A 24,998-nucleotide genomic window follows, 5' to 3' on the forward strand; every position below is an offset into this window, starting at 1 on the left:
ACTACGCGAATTGCACCTTGTGCAGACAAGATTTTTCGATCGGACACGGAGGAATTAGCGATGTAAAAGACCACTTTGGGACAAAAAAAACACAAGTCTAATGCCGTTGCTAGCGATACAAGTGGAAAACTTTCAACGTTTTTCGGATTTTAGCCACAAAAAGGTAATGACACCAATGTTATCTATTGGAATTTTTTAGTACTGTTATACTGTTAAAAGTGTTTATACTATTTATGCTTTCAAGTCCAAGTTGAAGAAATCTTGTTAAATGTTGACAGCATAACTACCAAAATACAGAAGTATGTCCTTAATATTTTTGCAGTGCTATTTCTGTTGAAAAGTTCAAATGATTACATTAGAGATGTGATGTGCCACTTTTCAAGTGTCTGATGGCTTAAATGAATTGTCATTAATTTTTCATATTTTGAATTCTTTTGAAAGGCTTACAAAAAAACTACATTTGAATTGTAATTCCATGCTATTGACAGGACTATTAATTTTAATGAAGTTAGCTTACCATGTTTACAGTATGATAATTGTGATAGAAATGTGAATTTTAGGCACAGAATATTTTTTACAATTGAACAAGGCAGTAGATTATACAAGCTTGGACAGAAAGTTAATAATGACACCAATTTTTTTTTTTAATGGAATTGTTTAGTACTGTTTTACCATTTGTTTACTGTAAAAAGTGTTTATACTGTTTATACTTTCAATCAACAAATTGAAGTCTTGTGAAAGGTTGACAGGATAACTGGCATTAACTGTCAAAATAATTTCAAACTATTGAAGTTAGCTTACAGAATAAACATGTCAATCAACCCATATGATTTTTGCTGTAATATTTTTGTTTTGAAAAGTCACTGTGACTGATAGAAAAGTGATGGTTTTAGCAACATTTTAACCTGTCTGAATGCTAATAATCATTTTGCGTCGGGGGGCGAAGCCTGAACCCCCCACCAGGCCCCTGGACCCTGGCTACTAGGTTTTTCTGATTTCAAAAGTTGGCAGGTATGGCGTGACCATACCATAAGAAGAATAAATCCGGAGTGGCATTTTAGAACCGTGCACAAAAAAAAACAAGCTCTTGTGACAGGCTTTGTTAGACTGGTCAAACATCAGCTCTCTGACCAAACTAGGCAGAGGAGGTGGTCCGGAGGACGGAGCAAGAAGGGAGGCGGTGATATACTGTGTTACCCCACCAACCCTCCCCACCCTGTTGTCTCCGTGGACTGGTAGAGATGGCAATGAGCAGCAGAGCTCAGTCCCTTCAGGTCACGGCGAGACGTGCTCTCACAGTGGCGCAACACCCGGGATTCTGGAGTAAGACTTCGTGACAACCCAGGGGCCCCGTCGTTGGCCACATGACGCTGAAACCTGTTGGCCTTTTCTCCTCATCCAGATGAACCCGCACGCGCTAGACTTTGCAACCAAGGTAAGACCACTCGCCTCAGATGTGGCCGAGGACTTGACATCATTGTATTGTTTATTTATGAGATTGCTCAACAGTTATTGGAATGTTCTGCAACAAACCATCTCTAGTTGTGACTGATGGAAGGTTTTCCAGTCAGAGTTGTGGTCTGGCTCTGTTTTTTTTTGGTATTGTTTGTTACATTCCTCTCATCCAAGTCTGGGGATTACTTAATTTAATAGCCATTGAGTGGCGACAGATCAAACGGGAGTGTATAAAAAGGTGTCTGGATTCATTTATTTTTTTTTGGATCTGGTCAGACCTCTAACCTCACATGTTTTTTGTGTGATACTTAACAAGAGGTTGAAGTAGAAGAAGAAGAGAAAAAAAATAGAGCCCGCAGCTTTGCCAAATGTCACATGTTTCTTCCCCGAGAAATATAAAATAAATATTGTTGCCGTCGAGTTAGAGCGGCGGAACAGACACAGCTGGAAGCGTGACGGAAGTGTTTTTGTTTGACCACAAATTAGTATTCCATAAATCTTTCACAGACCCAAAAAAACGGATTTGCTCCGATGCATGTTAGACGTTGTTGCCTTTAGCTGCTAATTCTTTATTCCAGTGGGCCACAACTATTTGGAGCCCACAAACCAGCTCCCACATATTTGTAGCTTGCTCAGTATCTGTTATCCAGCTGCACTTTGGACACAATTAAGGGTAGAAATGCAACTGAGCAGTATTAATGATATTCCCGATGGTTTCATCGCAGAAAAAAGCTGTGAAAATATAAGATAAAAAGACTAGATTTTAGGAAAAAATACTAAAAAACTAGTGAAACTAACTAGCTGCATGGAATGATAATTTTACATGAAATTAGCAGTATTTTAAGACAGAAAGAAGTATTTTATTCTAAAAAAAATAAAAAAAAACTAAATTTGCAATTCTTAAAATAAGCATCTTTAAACAAAACCCATTCATCCTATTTGAATAGTTATTTTCTCAATTTTTAACACTTTTAAACTATAATAGAAAAAAAAAACGTTATTAATGCTAAGATTACGATTAGCTACTAATTCTTTATTCCAGTGGGCCACAACATTTTGGAGCCCACAAACCAGCTCCCACATATTTGTAGCTTGCTCAGTAACTGTTAATCCAGCTGCACTTTGGACACAATTAAGGGTAGAAATGCAACAATAAGCAGTATTAATGATATTCCCGATGGTTACATTGCAGAAAAAAGCTGTGAAAATATAAGATAAAAAGACTAGATTTTAGGAAAAAATACTAAAAAACTAGTGAAACTAACTAGCTGCATGGAATGATAATTGTACTTAAAAGACATCCTAAATTAAGATTTGTATATCTCGAAATAAGCAGTATTTTAAGATAGAAAGAAGTATTTTATTCTGAAAAAAAAAAAAAAATTCAATTCGCAATTCTTAAATTAAGCAGATGATCCTATTTGAATAGTTAAAATTAAAAAATAAATAAATAAATAAAAAATAATTAAAAAAAAAATATATATATATATAAAAAAATAAAAAATAAAGAATAGTTATTTTCTCACTTTTAACATTTTTAAACTGGAATAGAAAAAAAACAAAAACATTATTAATGCTACAATTACGATTAGATACTAATTCTTTATTCCAGTGGGCCACAACATTTTGGAGCCCACAAACCAGCTCCCACATATTTGTAGCTTGCTCAGTAACTGTTATCCAGCTGCACTTTGGAGACAATAAAGGGTAGGAATGCAACGATAAGCAGTATTAATGATATTCCCGATGGTTACACTGCAAAACAAAAGCTGTCAAAATATAAGATAAAAATACTAGATTTTAGGGAAAAATACAAAAAAACTAGTGAAACTAACGAGCTGCACCATGGACTGATTATTTTACATGAAATTAGCAGTATTTTAAGATAGAAATACGTATTTTATTCTGGAAAAAAAATATAATAATTAAATTCGCAATTCTTAAATTAAGCAAATTATCCTATTTGAATAGTTAAAATTAAAAAATAAATAAATAAATAAATAAATAAATAAATAAATAAATAAATAAAAAATAATAAAAAATATATATATATAAAAAAATAAAATAAATAAAGAATAGTTATTTTCTCACTTTTAACATTTTTAACCTGGAATAGAAAAAAAAAACATTATTAATGCTACAATTACGATTAGATACTAATTCTTTATTCCAGTGGGCTGCAACTATTTGGAGCCCACAAACCAGCTCCCACATATTTGTAGCTTGCTCAGTAACCGTTATCCAGCTGCACTTTGGAGACAATTAAAGGTAGGAATGCAACGATAAGCAGTATTAATGATATTCCCGATGGTTACACTGCAAAACAAAAGCTGTCAAAATATAAGATAAAAAGACTAGATTTTAGGAAAAAAATACTAAAAAACTAGTGACTGTTAATTGTACTTAAAAGACATCCTGAATTAAGATTTGTATATCTCGAAATAAGCAGTATTTTAAGATAGAAAGAAGTATTTTATTCTGAAAAAAAAATAAAAATTCAATTCGCAATCCTTAAATTAAGCAGATGATCCTATTTGAATAGTTAAAATAAAAAAATAAAAAAATAAAAAATAATTAAAAAAAAATATATATAAAAAAATAAATAAATAAAGAATAGTTATTTTCTCACTTTTAACATTTTTAAACTGGAATAGAAAAAAAAAAAAACATTATTTATGCTACAATTACGATTAGATACTAATTCTTTATTCCAGTGGGCTGCAACTATTTGGAGCCCACAAACCAGCTCCCACATATTTGTAGCTTGCTCAGTAACTGTTATCCAGCTGCATTTTGGAGACAATTAAGGGTAGGAATGCAACGATAAGCAGTATTAATGATATTTCCGATGGTTACACTGCAAAACAAAAGCTGTCAAAATATAAGATAAAAATACTAGATTTTAGGGAAAAATACAAAAAAACTAGTGAAACTAACGAGCTGCACCATGGACTGATTATTTTACATGAAATTAGCAGTATTTTAAGATAGAAATAAGTATTTAATTCTGGAAAAAAATAATGATAATTCAATTCGCAATTCTTAAATTAAGCAAATTATCCTATTTGAATAGTTAAAAAAAAAATAATAATACATTTAAAAATGAAAAACAATTAAAAATAAAAAATATTTAAAAAAAATATATAATAATAAAGAATAGTTATTTTCTCACTTTTAACATTTTTAAACTGGAATAGAAAAAGAAAACATTATTAATGCTACAATTACGATTAGATACTAATTCTTTAGTCCAGTGGGCCACAACATTTTGGAGCCCACAAACCAGCTCCCACATATTTGTAGCTTGCTCAGTAACTGTTATCCAGTTGCACTTTGGACACAATTAAGGGTAGGAATGCAACAATAAGCAGTATTAATGATATTCTCGATGGTTACAGTGCAAAAAAAAGCTGTCAAAATATAAGATAAATATACTAGATTTTAGGAAAAAATACTAAAATACTAGTGAAACTAACTAGCTGCATGGACTGATAATTTTACTTGATAAGACATCCTCAATTAAGATGTGTATATCTAGAAATTAGCAGTATTTTAAGATAGAAATAAGTATTTTATTCTGAAAAAAAAACATACCGTATTTTCCGGACCATAGGGCGCACCGGATTATAAGGCGCATTAGGGGTTATATTATGTTTTTTTTTTCCTGAATGTAAAAGACTTCCTTGTGGTCTACATAACATGTAATGGTGGTTCTTTGGTCAAAATGTTGCATAGATGATGTTTCACAGATCATCTTCAAGCCGCTTTCTGACAGTCGCTTCAGGATGCGCCGTTTTGTGGGCGGTCTTATTTACGTGGCGTCTTCCTCTTTTGTTGATAAATGGATTTGGCTTTGCATAGTAGAGTTTTAACTTGCACTTACAGATGTAGCGACCAACTGTAGTTACTGACAGTGGTTTTCTGAAGTGTTCCTGAGCCCATGTGGCGATATCCTTTACACACTGATGTTGCTTTTTTATGCAGTACCGCCTGAGGGATCGAAGGTCCGTAATATCATCGCTTACGTGCAGTGATTTCCAGATACTCTGAACCTTTTGATGATATTACGGACCGTAGATGGTGAAATCCCTAAATTCCTTGCAATAGCTGGTTGATAAATGTTGGATAATTTACTGTTGGATAATTTACTCACGCATTTGTTCACAAAGTGGTGACCCTCGCCACATCTTTGTTTGTGAATGACTGAGCATTTCATGGAAGCTGTTTTTATACCCAATCATGGCACCCACCTGTTCCCATTTAGCCTGTCCCTCTGTGGGATGTTCCAAATAAGTGTTTGATGAGCATTCCGGACATTCATGCTCCTAATCATTTTCCAAAAAAATCTAGCGTTTCCCAAAATTCCTGGAAGTTCCCATTGAAATGAATGGGACATGTTTCCAAGTTGCACAATTCCCACATTTTTCAACCTGTTCAAACCATTCAGAATCAGAACATCAGAATACTTTTATTGTCATTTTATGGAAACAACTAAATTGGACAGCAATCCAGCTCAGTGTGTTTAAAACAATCTACATAAAATAGTCTTAAGACAACACATTGTTTTTAAAGTTTTTAACATATTAGTGCAATATGTTAAAAACATATTGCACAGTAGATCTCTATCAGAGGTAAGCAAGTTAATAAAGTGGTAAGTGTTCAGGTATGTGCAGAGTTTAGGGCAATAGGATAGAAACTGTTTTTCAATCTATTTGTCCTTGCTTTGATGATCTTATAGCGCCTCCCTGAGGGCAAGAGTTCAAGCCAGTGGTGACCTGGGTGGGATGAGTCCCTGAGGATGCTGTTGATTAATTCCAACATTAACAATTTCCACTCATCCTGGACATTCAAACTAACACTTTCCCAAGTTCCAAACCAAATTCCGGTGTTCCTTGAAATTCAAACTCTTCAACATTCAAACCATTCCAAAATTCAAACTATTCTTACATTCATACTACATCCTGTCAGCATTTCAGTTCAACTTCAGCATTGGAGCATTCACACGCCATTCCTTCAGGAATTGCTTCTTCTAGTTGGATCATGATATTTTTTATATTTTTGATTAAAAAAAAACCAACCTTTTCGGAACTTTGTTCAGCAGTTTGTGTAAATTGTTTGGTGAAAGAAGAAACCATGCAAAACCATTTTGAACTGGGACTATCTGTGGTTGATGTGTAAATGATCGTTTCACTGATGTGGACGACTGAACGCTCACTTGGACTGTTTATTTTTGGACCATTTATTTGGTGGAATGCACTTGAGGGCATGAATGAGTGATTTATCATCCATGCCTGGAAACAAAAAGTCTTGTATAAAGCTGGCTGTTGTGTGAATATTACCATGATCTCTCATGACAATTGATATAAGTTTCTGTTTTTTTGTTTTATTTCCTGTCCGGCGCTCTTATTTTTGTTTGCATTTCCTGTTTGCCGCCAAATCCCCTGTCTGGGCGCTGTCTCTATCACCTGTCTCTGGTTGCTAAGCAAAATGTTTTACATAGCAGCCTTGTGCTCTGGGTCATTTATTTATTTATTCTTCATTTTAGTTATTAATAACTGTTTCATGCAATCATCTTTTTAGCATGACACCAACTGGAAGAGATTTATACATTTTTGAGCGTATTTTAACTGTTCAGTTTTCTTTTAAGTTTTTTTTAAACTTCGGTTAAAAGACGACAAAGCTCATGTTTAAGTGTTTATTCTTCAAGCCATACTGAAAAGTAGTGTTGTGCCATACCACTGATTTTCTTTCCGACCCGATACCGAGTAAAATTCAGGCTGGTATCGGCGATATTGAGCCGATACCGATACTTTGTGCAAATTAGGGTTGTCTCGATACCAATATTTTGATACTTTTCTAAATAAATGGGACCGCAAAAAATGGCATTATTGGCTTTATTTTAACGAAAAAATCTTAGGGTACATTAAACATATGTTTAATATTGCAATTTCGTCCTTAAATAAAATAGTGAACATATTAGACAACTTGTCTTTTAGTAGTAAGTAAGCAAACAAAGGCTCCTAATTAGTCCGATGACGTATGCAGTAACATATTGTGTCATTTATCATTCTATTATTTTTTTTAACATTATATAAAAATGGATTATTAATATAATTGTTCATTTACTGGTAACATCTGATTATTTTCCGTTTTAACATGTTCTATCTACACTTCTGTTAAAATGTAATAATCACTTATTCTTCTGTTGTGTGATACTTTACATTAGTTTTGGATGATACCCATACTTGCCAACCTTGAGACCTCCAATTTCGGGAGGTGGGGGGTGGGTGCGGGGGGCGTGGTTGGGGGCGTAGTTAAGGGGGAGGAGTATATTTACAGCTAGAATTCACCAAGTCAAGTATTTCATGTATATATATATATATATATATATATATATATATATATATATATATATATATATATATATATATCCCCGCGACCCCGAAGGGAATACGCGGTAGAAAATGGATGGATGGATATATATATATATATATATTTATATATATATATATATATATATATATATATATATATATATATATATATATATATAAATAAAAGAAATAATTGACTTTCAGTGAATTCTAGCTATATTTACACATATATGTGTGTGTATATGTGTAAATAAATGAACACTGAAATTCAAGTATTTCTTTTATTTATATATATATAAATAAAAGAAATATATATATATATATATAAATAAAAGAAATACTTGAATTTCAGTGTTCATTTATTTACACATATACACACACATAACACTCATCTACTCATTGTTGAGTTAAGGGTTGAATTGTCCATCCTTGTTCTATTCTCTGTCACTATCTTTCTAACCATGCTGAACACCCTCTCTGATGATGCATTGCTGTGTGGCACGCACAAAAGTGCTTTCATCAAATGCACTAGATGGCAGTATTGTCCTGTTTAAGAGTGTCACAACATTGCTGTTTACGGCAGACGGACTGTTTTACTGTAGACGTTCTTTATATTGTGGGAAAGCGGACTCGGGTCCGCATGGAGCATTCATCATGCATCCGCCTGAATTTCGGGAGATTTTCGGGAGAAAATTTGTCCCGGGAGGTTTTCGGGAGAGGCGCTGAATTTCGTGAGTCTCGAGGGTTGGCAAGTATGATGATACCACAAATTTAGGTATCGATCCGATGCCAAGTAGTTACAGGATCATACATTGGTCATTATTTAAGTTCTTGTGTGTCCATGGATGTATTTACTGAGTTTATGAATATAATATGAACAACAAAATAAATTAAAAAAAAAATATTTTGTGATGATAAAAAATATCAATGTAATCAAAGTAGTGTCTGTCAGGTTCAAACACTGATGACATCTACTAAAACAGACGAGAAGCAAGGAATCATGCAGAGACAAAGTTAAATTTTGCTCAATTGAGGAAAGACGTTATTTGGGCTGTATTCTAGTTACAGATCCAAACTTCGCTCTAAAGTCTAGCCCACGTGCTTCTTCTATTAATTTGGGAGGTCCCTGGTTACATCACTGAAACTGTCGCTGAGGGAATGGGGGTAATCTGGACAACTCCTGTTAGACACAATATATGATTATACAAGAAATGCATATGTGTTGACGCTGGTGATATCGCCTTGTCTCCGCTCTGTCTGCGTCACGGCGGTGTTCAGCCTTGGCAGTCAGCAGGTTGTTCCTGGACACAGACACTGATACCAGACTGGCTTGCAATCTTTTTGATTGCCAGCTTTGCACAGACAAAGAAAAATACCACTTCAGCACAATTGACAATAATTATAGCAACGGCCCTTGAGCAAAAAAGTTGTGTGATAATATATACAGAATTATTCTAACAGTATCAACTAGATACAATCTTGCACTTGGTATCATTACAGTGGATGTCAGGTGTATATCCACCCATGCCGTTTGTTTACATCGTGACGCCGGTGAGCTATTGTATCCTTCTACGGTGTGTGGTGAAGCATGTTTAGCTATTCCTCGTCCTGCAGTGATAATGTTACCTTATTAGTCGCCATGGAGGCGAGGATTAGTGATTTAGAAGAAGCTAAAACAGGGCGTTTCAGTTTTATAACTTCACCTTTATTGTCAGTTTTTAAGCCAATATGCGTCTGTTCTCCCTTTTCTGACGACACACTGTGTCTGCTTGTAAGTACTCCCTGTGTGCGCGCTGCCGAACATGCTCCTCTGCTCGTAAAAACCAGCAATGTCACGACGTTATGCCCGTTAAAAAAAATATGGCGAACCGGTACTTTTCAAACAGAGTATAGTACCGTTTTTTGATTCATTAGTACCGCGATACTACTGTATACTAGTACCAGGTATACCGTTCAACCCGAGTGCAAATATACCTAATATTATTTTAAAATTCTAAAGTTGTGTATTTTTCATGGCATAAAGAAAGAAGACAGAGTTATTTATTTATGTCAAAGTCTGAGGTAAACTGAGGTAGTGGCGTGAATAACAATATAGTCAAGCTAAAAAAACAGGACAAAAACAAACAATATACATAAAAATGGAGTTTAAAACCATAAAAAAAGGAAATTATTAAAATTACAAAAGCATTGAAATAACTGTACTATTAAGAACTACCATTAGCAGAAAAAAATATTCATAATTGAGATATATTGACATGCCAACGTGAAAATAATAATACAATTTGGTTACTTTTACACTCTGTTCCTGTTAGTAATATACTGTACATTATCTCTAATATCTAAAAATCATCAAAAGTATTGATCTTTTGATTTGAGAATCGATATTACAGCATAAATAACTGGTATTGGCAGTATCGCTATTTCAGTATCGATCCTCACAAAGGTTTTTTTTTTAACAGGCTGAAAAAGGCAGGCGAAAAAAAACAACATTTTATTTTCACTTTATTTTTATTCTAACTTGGATTGTTTCCCTGGCGTCGAGAGTCTCCCGAAGGACAGTGCAGCGAAGACACAACAAACTCCCTTCTTGTCTCTCATGGACACACACCCGTTGTTGTTGACTTTGGACTAGCGACTGCACAAACATCAAGGCCGCGGAACAGAGACACGCTACGGGCTTACACACACACATGCAACCACAAAAATATACGTCACACATACACACCCCCAACCCAACGCCCTCGACGCAAATCCCATAGCGCCTGAGAGCTGCGGCCTACCGTCATGACCTCGCACTCCCTCCCCTCTGTTGCTAGATATCTCGAGATCTATGTTGTAATATGTATATGGGCTTTGCTATGGAGGTTTTTTCCCACTCCAGACTAGGCCCCCTTAGGAGCCCAGTCTAGATTGTATTTTTTTTACTCATCCTTCCCCGGCGTTTTACCTTTTTCCCATCTTTTACGTGGCGTCTTGTGGCGACCCTTCAGCGTTCCTGTTCTGTAACCCTGTACACTGTTTGTTTTGTCTAATCTTGAACGGGTTTGTGCTGAAAACAAAGTTTTGTTGTACTTGTGCAATGGCAATAAAGACCTATATATCTATATAACGCATACTTGCCAACCTTGAGACCTCCGATTTCGGGAGGTGGGGGGTGGGGGGTAGGGGGCGTGGTTGGGGTGGGGCGGGTCTAAGAGGGGATGAGTATATTTACAGCTAGAATTCACCAAGTCAAGTATTTCATATATATATATATATATATATATATATATATATATATATATATATATATAAATACTTGACTTTCAGTGAATTCTAGCTATACATATATTTATGTTATTATATATATATATATATATATATATATATATATATATATATAAATACTTGACTTTCAGTGAATTCTAGCTATACATATATTTATGTTATTATATATATATATATATATATATATATATATTTATATATATGTATATATATATATATATATATATATATATATATATATATATATATATATAATAAATACTTGACTTTCAGTGAATTCTAGCTATATATATATATTTATGTTATTATATATATATATATATATATATATATATATATATATATATATATATATATATATATATATATATATATATATATATATATACATATATATATATATAAAAGAAATACTTGAATTCCAGTGTTCATTTATTTACACATATACACACACATAACTCATCTACTCATTGTTGAGTTAAGGGTCGAATTGTCCATCCTTGTTCTATTCTCTGTCACTATTTTTCTAACCATGCTGAACACCCTTTCGCAGGTACCCAGAAAGGTTTCGAGTACCACCAAAAAAACTGAAGCTCTGAAGACAGTATACAAATCTGTGTTAAAGGTGTACAAATACTGTTTGTATAATAAGCATGTTATTTTTTTACAAATGAAGGTTAAGAGTTCAGTACTAAAAAAAAAAAAAAAAGAAAGTTTTTTAATTGAGCTGCTGCATTTTTTGGTTGGGTTGTTTATTTATTTTGAGTAACTTCTATACATTTCTAAAAGGGGAATAATGTAATAGAGTGATCTATGTTTGTCTGTTGCCATCTCCTGGTGAATGTTGGCTATAGCGTACTGGGGTTACTCTTTGGTTGGCCAACGATTTACGTGGTGTTGCGCACCTGACGTCACTCAGGTCCGCATGGAGCTGGAGGGGGGCGTGGCTTCCAGCTCCGCCTGAATTTCGGGAGATTTTCGGGAGAAAATTTGTCCCGGGAGAGGCGCTGAATTTCGGGAGTCTCCCGGAAAATCCGCGAGGGTTGGCAAGTATGATATAACGTTCCTCCGGTGCATCCTGTGCTGCACTAGTTCTTTATTTTTGTTAATAAATACATTTTACTTGAAGTTAAAGTTAAAGTACCAATGATTGTCACCCACACACACTAGGTGTGGTGAAATTTGTCCTCTGCATTTGATCCATCCCTTTGTTCACCCCCTGGGAGGTGAGGGGAGCAGTGAGCAGCAGCGGTGGTCGCGCCCGGGAATCATTTTTGGTGATTTAACCCCCAATTCCAACCCTTGATGCTGAGTGCCAAGCAGGGAGGTAATGGGTCCCATTTTTATAGTCTTTGGTATGACTCGGCCGGGGTTTGAACTCACAGCCTACCGATCTCAGGTAGGCTATGCAGTCTTTGCATCCCGGGGTCACGGCCATCAACATCCAGATCCAAACGTAACACATATCTTGAATTCCCTATGATTAACCTTACTGACTGACATCGTATTTATTATCTCATACGTCAGTCAAACATGCTCGGAATGCATTTTTAAAGCGCGAAAAATGAGCGAAAAGCAGCGTGGGCGCATATATAAAAGTGATATATTGGCACGTTGTCCCATTAAGTCGGGCTTTAGGTTTTACAACAACAACACTGAATCAAGCAAAGAGTCAGGCAGGATGTGGCAATGCTGCAAGGTTGATGACAGATGAATGAGCCCCAGCACATGCATAAGTGTGGGTGGTCAACAATAGTCCCAGTGTGGTTGCACGTATAGAAAACTGAATTGGCTTCATAAAGATTCAATAAAAATAAAATAAAACACCGTAGTGACGTATATATACTGCTCATTAAAACAAGTTATTTATACTGCTATCTATAATTGACCATGTTGGAATCATTATAAGCCTATGCATAGTTGGAATGATACAAAAAGTGGATGTGTTCTAAGGTGTGAAATACTTTGGGAACTCTTTCCCACTCTTTCCCATTCTTGCTTAAGTTGTTCAACAGTCCGGGGGTCTCCGTTGTGGTCTTTTAGGCTTCATAACGCGCCACACATTTTCAATGGGAGACAGGTCTGGACTACAGGCAGACCAGTCTAGTACCCGCACTCTTTTACTACAAAGCCACGTTGATGTAACACGTGGCTTGGCATCGTCTTGCTGAAAATAAGCAGGAGCGTCCACGATCACGTTGCTTGGATGGCAACATATGTTGCTCCAAAACCTGTATGTACCTTTCAGCATTAATGGTGCCTTCGCAGATGTGTAAGTTACCCATGTCTTGGGCACTAATACACCCCCATGCCATCACAGATGCTGGCTTTTCAACTTGGCGCCAGGCCCGGCCCTAACCAATCTGGCGCCCTAGGCAAGATTTTAGGTGGCGCCCCCCCACATCGGCAGTAAAGTGTATATACTCACAAGAAACCGAATAGCTTTGTCTTTGACCTTTTTTTTACTTAAAGAAAGCAAATTAACAATCAGAATAGTTAACAAGATAAAAAAAAATATGAATAAATAAATGAATGCAAAAAATAAAAAATGAATATATGAAATACAATATTTTTTACATACATATTGCTTAATTTACATTAATGATGTGCACTTTAACAACTAGGCTTACAACTATACCTAATATATAAAGGGGTGGAAAAGTGACTATTACCTGCAGGGCAAACATTAGCTAACCAGAAGGCAATAACAATGTAAACAAAAAACACCTGCTTAAAAGATCTAATACAAATGTCCCTGAGGAATGTAAGGTGGGAGTACTGTAATTAGCTAACATTACATTATTATTTTCCATAACAATTTAGCCCCCTCCACAATATTAACCCGACGTTAAAACAGAACTAGCTATTTATTGATTAGCAATTGCCGAATCATGTAACATTAGCTTAATGCTAAAAAGCCAGGTTACTATCACATTCTGTAACAGACAAATAATTTCATGTAGGCTAACGTTACCTACCTGCTACCTCTTGTCTTTTTCTCGTTTCTCCTCCTCTTCTTTTCTCTTATTTCTTCCCTGGGCACCTGACAGTTTTGGCCGTTTTGACATCTTGTGTTGATTTTTTGACGTGGTGACGTCCAAAAAGAGTCATGATACGGGAAGGGAGGGGGCGGGGGGGGGGGGGGGGGCGTAATGTTGTAACAAATAATATTTCTATTATATAGGCTTTACTTTGCATTTTAATTAACGTGGGATTATTTTTTGTATTTAGAAATAATAGTACCAACTTCTTTTTTTTTTCTCCAACATTTGTGGCACTGGCGTGGCGCCCCCTGATGGACGGCGCCCTTAGCATTTGCCTATACGGCCTATGCCACGGGCCGGCCCTGCTTGGTGCCTATAATAATCCGGATGGTTTTTTTCCACGACGTCCACAGTTTCCAAAAACAACTTGAAATGTGGACTCGTCAGACCAAAGAACACTTTTCCACTTTGCATCAGTCCATCTTAGATGAGCTCGGGCCCAGCGAAGCCGGCGGCGTTTCTGGGTGTTGTTGATAAATGGCTTTCGCTTTGCATAGTAGAGTTTTAACTTGCGTTTACAGATGTAGCGACCAAGTGTAGCTACTGACAGTGGGTATCTGAAGTGTTCCTGAGTCCATGTGGTGATATCCTTTACACACTGATGTCGGTTTTTGATGCAATACCACCTGACGGATCGAAGGTCCGTAATATCATCGCTTACGTGCATTGATTTCTCCAGATTCTTTGAACCTTTTGATGATATTACAGACCGTAGTTGGTGAAATCCCTAAATTCCTTGCAATAGCTGGTTGAGAGAGGTTTTTCTTAAACTGTTCAACAATTTGCTCATGCATTTGTTCACAAATTGGTGACCCTCGCCCCCATCTTTGTTTGTGAATGACTGAGCATTTCATGGCAAATTGGTTCCAAATAAGTGTTTGATGAGCATTCCTCAACTTTCTCAGTCTTTTTTGCCACCTGTGCCAGCTTTTTTGAAACATGTTGCAGGCATCAAATTCCATATGAGCTAATATTTTCAAAAAATAACAACGTTTTCCAGTTTGAACATTAAGTATCTTGTCTTTGCAGTCTATTCAATTGAATATAAGTTGAAAAGGATTTGCAAATCATTGTATTCTCTTTTTATTTACCATTTACACAACGTGCCAGCTTCACTGGTTTTGCGCTTTGTAGTTTGTGTTGCAATGGTTATGCATGTTAGAAAAACAAATTATAATCAAGAAGTCTTATACGTACTTATACGTATTTTTCCACTGATGACATAATTCATCTTAATAGATTACCATGATCTAGTCTTAAACACTGCCAATAGAGTTCAATAAAAAAAAAATGTTTTTGAGGTGATCTGTCATAATATTTTTACATCATAACCTGTTCAGACTCAGCACCAGCAATTTTTGAAGCTGAACATACTGAGGATGAACAACTGCTTACCGCGTGTTTTTCTTCCGGATACAAAACGCTTGTGTGTGTTCTAATCATGGCAGATTTGGTAACAAACACTGACGACGACTATTTTTGGACAAATGAGAATTCACAACCTTATCCTTTTGAAGCTGAATATACTGAGGATGAACAACTGCTTCCCGCGTGTTCCTACTTCCGGATACAAAACGCCTGTGTGTGTTCTAATCATGGTGGATTTGGTAACAAACACTGAAGACGACTATTTTTGGACAAATGAGGATTCGCAACCTTATCTTTTTGAAGCTGAACATACTGAGGATGAACATCTGCTTACCGCGTGTTTTTCTTCCGGATACAAAACACTTGTGTGTGTTCTAATCATGGCAGATTTGTTAACAAACACTGAAGACGACTATTTTTGGACAAATGAGGATTCGCAACCTTATCTTTTTGAAGCTGAATATACTGAGGATGAACAACTGCTTACCGCGTGTTTTTCTTCCGGATACAAAACGCTTGTGTGTGTTCTAATCATGGCAGATTTGGTAACAAACACTGAAGACGACTATTTTTGGACAAATGAGGATTCACAACCTTATCTTTTTGAAGCTAAATATACTGAGGATGAACAACTGCTTACCGCATGTTTTTCTTCCGGATACAAAACACTTGTGTGTGTTCTAATCATGGAAGATTTGGTAACAAACACTGAAGACGACTATTTTTGGACAAATTTTAGGGCGGCATGGCGTAGTGGGTAGAGCAACCGTGCCAGAAACCTTAGGGTTGCAGGTTCGCTTCCCGCCTCTTACCATCCAAAAATCGCTGCCGTTGTGTCCTTGGGCGGGACACTTCACCCTTTGCCCCCGGTGCCACTCACACCGGTGAATTGAATGATGAATGATAGGTGGTGGTCGGAGGGGCCGTTGGCGCAAATTGCAGCCACGCTTCCGTCAGTCTACCCCAGGGCAGCTGTGGCTATGAAAGTAGCTTACCACCACCAGGTGTGAATGTTTGATGGGTTCTACATGTAAAGCGACTTTGGGTACTTAGAAAAGCGCTATATAAATCCCAGTTATTATTATTATTAAATGAGGATTCACAACCTTATCTTTTTGAAGCTGAACATACTGAGGATGAACAACTGCTTCCGGCGTGTTGCTACTTCCGGATACAAAACGCCTGTGTGTGTTCTAATCATGGCAGATTTGGTAACAAACACTGAAGACGACTATTTTTAGACAAATTAGGATTCACAACCTTATCTTTTTGAAGCTGAACATACTGAGGATGAACAACTGCTTCCCGTGTGTTCCTACTTCCAGATACAAAACACCTGTGTGTGTTCTAATCATGGCGGATTTGGTAACAAACACTGAAGACGACTATTTTTGGACAAATGAGGATTCACAACCTTATCTTTTTGAAGCTGAATATACTGTGGATGAACAACTGCTTCCCGCGTGTTGCTACTTCCGGATACAAACTGCATTACAAACTCAAACACGCGGAAAATGCGGTATGTTTTAAAACGGGGCTATTCAACTGGCACTCCGGGCCAAACCTGCAACAGAGTTCAGTTCAAAACACAGGAGAGACGTTCTTCTAAAAACACCAAAGCGCTACTGTTCCATAAAATAACTATTATTTTCAGAATAATGTAAGTCTGACAAAAAAATAGACCAAAAGCTGGTTCTGAAAATAAGAATAATAGTGAAGGGAGAAGTCCAACCCCTCCGGTCTTTAGCTTTCTGGAAATGTGTCCCCTAGAACAGTGTTTTTCAACCACTGTGCCGCGGCGCACATGTGCCGTGAGATTCAGTCTGGTGTGCCGTGGGAGATGATCTAATTTCACATATTTGGGTTAAAAACATTTTTTGCAAACCAGTAATTATAGTCTGCAAATGATGTGTTGTTGTTGAGTGTCGGTGCTGTCTAGAGCTCGGCAGAGTAACCGCATAATACTCTTCCATATCAGTAGGTGGCAGCCGGTAGCTAATTGCTTTGTAAAGGCAAGTAAAAAGGTGTCTTATGCTTAAACCAAATATAAACGAAAGGTGAGTGCCGCTAAGAAAAGGCATTGAAGCTTAGGGAAGGCTATGCAGAACCAAAGTAAAACTGAACTGGCTATAAAGTAAACAAAAACAGAACGCTGGACGACAGCATACTTGCCAACCCTCCCGGATTTTCCGGGAGACTCCCGAAATTCAGCGCCTCTCCCGAAAACCTCCCGGGACAAATTTTCTCCCGAAAATCTCTCGAAATTCAGGCGGACCTGGAGGCCACGCCCCCTCTAGCTCCATGCGGACCTGAGTCCGCTTTCCCACAATATAAAGAATGTCTACAGTAAAGCAGTTCGTCTGCCGTAAACAGCAATGTTGTGACACTCTTAAACAGGACAATACTGCCATCTAGTGCATTTGATGAAAGCACTTTTGTGCGTGCCACATAGCAATGCATCATCAGAGAGGGTGTTCAGCATGGTTAGAAAGATAGTGACAGAGAATAGAACAAGGAAGGACAATTCAACCCTTAACTCAACAATGAGTAGATGAGTGTTATGTGTGTGTATATGTGTAAATAAATGAACACTGAAATTCAAGTATTTCTTATATATATATATATATATATATATATATATATATATATATATATATATATATATATATATATATAGCTAGAATTCACTGAAAGTCAATTATTTCTTATATATATATATATATATATATATATATATATATATATATATATATATATATATACATATATATATATATATATATATATATATATATATATTTATATGAGATGCGCGGTTTGCGGGCACAACCGCGGTGTCCGCGGATTATCCGCGGATCGGGCGGATGAAATAAAAAAAAATTAGATTTTATCCGCGGGTCGGGTCGGACGGTTGAAATAAAAAAAAATTTGATTTTAAATAGATTCAGGCGGGTGACAGTTAAACCAATTCGGAAATATATATGCATAGTTAAATGTTGTTACCCACATACGAAAAACGAGCAGGCACCTGCTGCATATGCCACAACAGAAGAAAAAAAAAAAAAGAGATGGACACTTTTACGGAGCGGAGAAGGGACGCCTCGCCGGGGTCCGGGACCGAGGCCCCTTCCCCCGAGAGGGCCCCACCGGGAACCGTAGCTGAGGCGATCCGCGAGAAGGGCCCGACGCACGTCCAGGGTCACCACCGCGGCCACCGCACCGACACCCCGCCTCGTCCGCCTTCGCCGCGGCCGGCGTCACGCGCAGCAGGTAAGCAGCTTACCTGCCCGCCACCCCCGTGGCCGGGGGCTCGTAACAGGGGTCACTCTGCGCGCTCCGCCCGCGCAGCTTACCTGCCCGCCACCCCTGTTGCCGGGGGCGCGTAACAGGGGTCACTCCGCGCGCAGTGCGCTTACGAAAGGGGTGGGGCTCACCCTGGTTGATATAGACAGCAGGACGGTGGCCATGGAAGTTGGAACCCGCTAAGGAGTGTGTAACAACCCATCTGCCAAATCAACTAGCCCTGAAAATGGATGGCGCTGGAGCGTCGGGCCCATACCCGGCCATCGCCGGCAGCGAGACGCGCTTGGAGATGCGCTCAGCGCGGCTCCCATATGATTGCGCACTGGTGTGCGTCTGGGTCGTGACAGCGTGGCACGCGAATGTCTGTGCTGCATTGGATCAGTCTCCTTTCTTTAACAGGCAAAAGCTTTATAACCTCACTAATGCCTTGCATCGTCTATATTAGATATATAACAACGGGCGGGTGCGGTTCTGATCAAATGTTAAATCGGGTGGATGGCGGATGGTTGACGACTTTCTGATGCGGTTGCGGATGAAATAATTGCCTATCCGCGCATCTCTAATATATATATATATATATCCATCCATCCATCCATCCATCCATCCATCCATTTTCTACCGCTTATTCCCTTCGGGGTCGCAGGGATATATATATATATATATATATATATATATATATATATATATATATATATATATATATATATATATATGAAATACTTGACTTGGTGAATTCTAGCTGTAAATATACTCCTCCCCTCTTAACCACGCCCCCAACCACGCCCCGCATCCACCCCCCACCTCCCGAAATTGGAGGTCTCAAGGTTGGCAAGTATGGACGACAGCAAAGACTTACTGTGGCGCAAAGACAAAGTTCATTCGAACATGACATGACAATCAACAATGTTCCCACAAAGAAGGATAAAAACAACTGAAATATTCTTGATTGCTAAAACAAAAGTAGATGCAAGAAATATAAGACATGAAACTGCTACAGGAAAATACCAAATAAAGAGAAAAAGCCACCAAAATAGGAGCGCAATACAAGAACTAAAACACTACACACAGGAAAACAGCAAAAAACTCCAAATAAGTCAGGGGGTGATGTGACAGGTGTGTGACAGTACACCTACTTTGAGACAAGAGCTATAGTGATGCATGCTTGGTTATGCTTTAAAGTCATATCCAACAATTGCGACAACGACTTTTTACTGTCAACTGAGTTTATGATTTCTGCTGGTGGTGTGCCTCCGGATTTTTTTCAACGCAAAAAATGTGCTTTGGCTCAAAAAAGGTTGAAAAACACTGCCCTAGAAAAATGTAGTTGAGTAACTGTGCCTTTTTATAGGCAATTCCCAGCACTTGTTTTTACTTTTGTAGGTCTCCAGCTGCATTGTTGTCCAGTTTGATGTAGGTCAGAGAAGAAAATCCATTTGCAGGCAACAGTTTGCAGGGATCCGGTAACTAAAGATCAATACATTTGCACTTGGAAGTTCTGCATCACGCTGATCAAATCAGGACGGCGGCACTGCATAGCAGCCACGTCTAATTGACCTTCCATGGTTCATATAAATGCTAGATCGTGTATGATTGCATATCTGGACATGAATAGTTATGCAAAATTAGCAAACAATCTTCCATATTAAATCAGCAATGCAATGTCTTGCACGACATTGGGACTTATTGTGCAACTTATTGTCTTGTACAAACCCCATTTCCATATGAGTTGGGAAATTGTGTTAGATGTAAATATAAACGGAATACAATGATTTGCAAATCATTTTCAACCCATATTCAGTTGAATATGCTACAAAGACAACATATTTGATGTTCAAACTGATAAAACAGTTTTTTTTTGGGCCAATAATCATTAACTTTAGGATTTGATGCCAGCAACACGTGACAAAGAAGTTGGGAAAGGTGGCAATAAATACTGATAAAGTTGAGGAATGCTCATCAAACACTTATTTGGAACATCCCACAGGTGAACAGGCAAATTGGGAACAGGTGGGTGCCATGATTGGGTATACAAGTAGATTCCATGAAATGCTCAGTCGTTCACAAACAAGGATGGGGCGAGGGTCACCACTTTGTCAATAAATGCCTGAGCAAATTGTTGAACAGTTTAAGAAAAAACTTTCTCAACCAGCTATTGCAAGGAATTTAAGGATTTCACCATCTACAGTCCGTAATATCATCAAAGGGTTCAGAGAATCTGGAGAAATCACTGCACGTAAGCAGCTAAGCCCGTGACCTTCGATCCCTCAGGCTGTACTGCATCAAAAAGCGACATCAGTGTGTAAAGGATATCACCACATGGGCTCAGGAACACTTCAGAAACCCACTGTCAGTAACTACATATGGTCGCTACATCTGTAAGTGCAAGTTAAAACTCTCCTATGCAAGGCGAAAACCGTTTATCAACAACACCCAGAAACGCCGTCGGCTTCGCTGGGCCTGAGCTCATAGATGGACTGATACAAAGTGGAAAAGTGTTCTGTGGTCTGACGAGTCCACAATTCACATTGTTTTTGGAAACTGTGGAAGTGTGTGTCCTCTGGACCAAAGAGGAAAAAAACCATCCGGATTGTTATAGGCGCAAAGTGTAAAAGCCAGCATCTGTGATGGTATGGGGGTGTATAAGTGCCCAAAACATGGGTAACTTACACATCTGTGAAGGCACCATTAATGCTGAAAGGTACATACAGGTTTTGGAGCAACATATGTTGCCATCCAAACACTGTTAACATGGACGCCCCTGCTTATTTCAGCAAGACAATGCCAAGCCACGTGTTACATCAACGTGGCTTCATAGTAAAAGAGTCCAGATCTGTCTCCCATTGAAAATGTGTGGCGCATTATGAAGCCTAAGATACCACAACGGAGACCCCCGGACTGTTGAACAACTTTAGATGTAAATATAAACGGAATACAATGATTTGCAAATCATTTTCAACCCATATTCAGTTGAATATGCTACAAAGACAACATATTTGATGTTCAAACTGATAAAACATTTTTTTTTGGGGCCAATAATCATTAACTTTAGGATTTGATGCCAGCAACACGTGACAAAGAAGTTGGGAAAGGTGGCAATAAATACTGATAAAGTTGAGGAATGCTCATCAAACACTTATTTGGAACATCCCACAGGTGAACAGGCAAATTGGGAACAGGTGGGTGCCATGATTGGGTATACAAGTAGATTCCATGAAATGCTCAGTCATTCACAAACAAGGATGGGGCGAGGGTCACCACTTTGTCAACAAATGCCTGAGCAAATTGTTGAACAGTTTAAGAAAAACCTTTCTCAAGCAGCTATTGCAAGGAATTTAGGGATTTCACCATCTACGGTCCGTAATATCATCAAAGGGTTCAGAGAATCAGGAGAAATCACTGCACGTAAGCAGCTAAGCCCGTGACCTTCGATCCCTCAGGCTGTACTGCATCAAAAAGCGACATCAGTGTGTAAAGGATATCACCACATGGGCTCAGGAACACCTCAGAAACCCACTGTCAGTAACTACAGTTGGTCGCTACATCTGTAAGTGCAAGTTAAAACTCTCCTATGCAAGGCGAAAACCGTTTATCAACAACACCCAGAAACGCCGTCGGCTTCGCTGGGCCTGAGCTCATAGATGGACTGACACAAAGTGGAAAAGTGTTCTGTGGTCTGACGAGTCCACAATTCACATTGTTTTTGGAAACTGTGGAAGTCGTGTCCTCTGGACCAAAGAGGAAAAGAACCATCCGGATTGTTATAGGCGCAAAGTGGAAAAGCCAGCATCTGTGATGGTAACTTACACATCTGTGAAGGCACCATTAATGCTGAAAGGTACATACAGGTTTTGGAGCAACATATGTTGCCATCCAAACACTGTTAACATGGACGCCCCTGCTTATTTCAGCAAGACAATGCCAAGCCACATGTTACATCAACGTGGCTTCATAGTAAAAGAGTCCAGATCTGTCTCCCATTGAAAATGTGTGGCGCATTATGAAGCCTAAGATACCACAACGGAGACCCCCGGACTGTTGAACAACTTTAGATGTAAATATAAACGGAATACAATGATTTGCAAATCATTTTCAACCCATATTCAGTTGAATATGCTACAAAGACAACATATTTGATGTTCAAACTGATAAAACATTTTTTTTTTGGCCAATAATCATTAACTTTAGGATTTGATGCCAGCAACACGTGACAAAGAAGTTGGGAAAGGTGGCAATAAATACTGATAAAGTTGAGGAATGCTCATCAAACACTTATTTGGAACATCCCACAGGTGAACAGGCAAATTGGGAACAGGTGGGTGCCATGATTGGGTATAAAAGTAGATTCCATGAAATGCTCAGTCATTCACAAACAAGGATGGGGCGAGGGTCACCACTTTGTCAATAAATGCCTGAGCAAATTGTTGAACAGTTTAAGAAAAACCTTTCTCAACCAGCTATTGCAAGGAATTTAGGGATTTCACCATCTACGGTCCGTAATATCATCAAAGGGTTCAGAGAATCTGGAGAAATCACTGCACGTAAGCAGCTAAGCCCGTGACCTTCGATCCCTTAGGCTGTACTGCATCAACAAGTGACATCAGTGTGTAAAGGATATCACCACATGGGCTCAGGAACACTTCAGAAACCCACTGTCAGTAACTACAGTTGGTCGCTACATCTGTAAGTGCAAGTTAAAACTCTCCTATGCAAGGCGAAAACCGTTTATCAACAACACCCAGAAACGCCGTCGGCTTCGCTGGGCCTGAGCTCATCTAAGATGGACTGATACAAAGTGGAAAAGTGTTCTGTGGTCTGACGAGTCCACAATTCACATTGTTTTTGGAAACTGTGGAAGTGTGTGTCCTCCGGACCAAAGAGGAAAAGAACCATCCGGATTGTTATAGGCGCAAAGTGGAAAAGCTAGCATCTGTGATGGTATGGGGGTGTATAAGTGCCCAAAACATGGGTAACTTACACATCTGTGAAGGCACCATTAATGCTGAAAGGTACATACAGGTTTTGGAGCAACATATGTTGCCATCCAAACACTGTTAACATGGACGCCCCTGCTTATTTCAGCAAGACAATGCCAAGCCACGTGTTACATCAACGTGGCTTCATAGTAAAAGAGTCCAGATCTGTCTCCCATTGAAAATGTGTGGCGCATTATGAAGCCTAAAATACCACAACGGAGACTCCCGGACTGTTGAACAACTTAAGCTGTACATCAAGCAAGAATGGGAAAGAATTCCACCTGAGAAGCTTCAAAAATGTGTCTCCTCAGTTCCCAAACGTTTACTGAGTGTTGTTAAAAGGAAAGGCCATGTAACACAGTGGTGAACATGCCCTTTCCCAACTACTTTGGCACGTGTTGCAGCCATGAAATTCTAAGTTAATTATTACTTGCAAAAAAATAAATAAAGTTTATGAGTTTGAACATCAAATATCTTGTCTTTGTAGTGCATTCAATTGAATATGGGTTGAAAATGATTTGCAAATCATTGTATTCCGTTTATATTTACATCTAACACAATTTCCCAACTCATATAGAAACAGGGTTTGTAATTAATTTCATCAGAGCTATTCAAATTGTTGTATTTTTTGTGTTTAGTGTATTAGATTCAGCAACTAGTGTTTGGATCCCACTGTACGCGATGTCTGAAGAGCATGGAAAAAAGCATTTCACTGTGGTGTACTCTGCATGTGACGAATAAAACCCTTGAACCTTGAAGAGTAATATAATTACATTGATTTGCTTAGGTTTGTTATCCCTAAAATCTCCAAATGAATCCTTAACATCTCTAAAAGAATCCTTAAAGGCCTACTGAAAGCCACTACTACCGACCACGCAGTCTGATAGTTTATATATCAATGATGAAATCTTAACATAGCAACACATGCCAATTTGGCCGGGTTAGCTTACTAATGTGCAATTTTAAATTTCGCGCGGAATATCCTGCTGAAAACGTCTCGGTATGATGACGTCGGCGCGTGACGTCACGGATTGTAGCGGACATTTTGGGACAGCATGGTGGCCAGCTATTAAGTCGTCTGTTTTCATCGCAAAATTCCACAGTATTCTGGACATCTGTGTTGGTGAATCTTTTGCAATTTGTTCAATGAACAATGGAGACAGCAAAGAAGAAAGATGTAGGTGGGAAGCGGTGTATTGCCGCAGGTGTTGTGC

At 38.1% G+C, this 24,998-nt stretch overlaps 1 protein-coding gene across 3 annotated transcripts in view; it reads left to right on the top strand.

Annotated features, from left to right (window-relative positions):
* Nucleotides 1-1,284: 1,284 nt before the first annotated feature.
* LOC133571049 (uncharacterized) overlaps nt 1,285-24,998 on the top strand; it is an 81,171-nt gene continuing 57,457 nt past the window's right edge. For all 3 annotated transcript variants that reach the window (XM_061924050.1, XM_061924051.1, XM_061924052.1), the window contains exon 1: nt 1,285-1,435. In XM_061924050.1, coding sequence (XP_061780034.1) covers nt 1,403-1,435 — 33 coding nt within the window. In that variant the 5' untranslated portion in view covers nt 1,285-1,402. The remainder of the gene's footprint in view (nt 1,436-24,998) is intronic.

This window comes from Nerophis lumbriciformis, linkage group LG28 (genome assembly GCF_033978685.3).
Source record: "Nerophis lumbriciformis linkage group LG28, RoL_Nlum_v2.1, whole genome shotgun sequence".
NCBI classification, from domain to species: Eukaryota; Metazoa; Chordata; class Actinopteri; order Syngnathiformes; family Syngnathidae; genus Nerophis; species Nerophis lumbriciformis.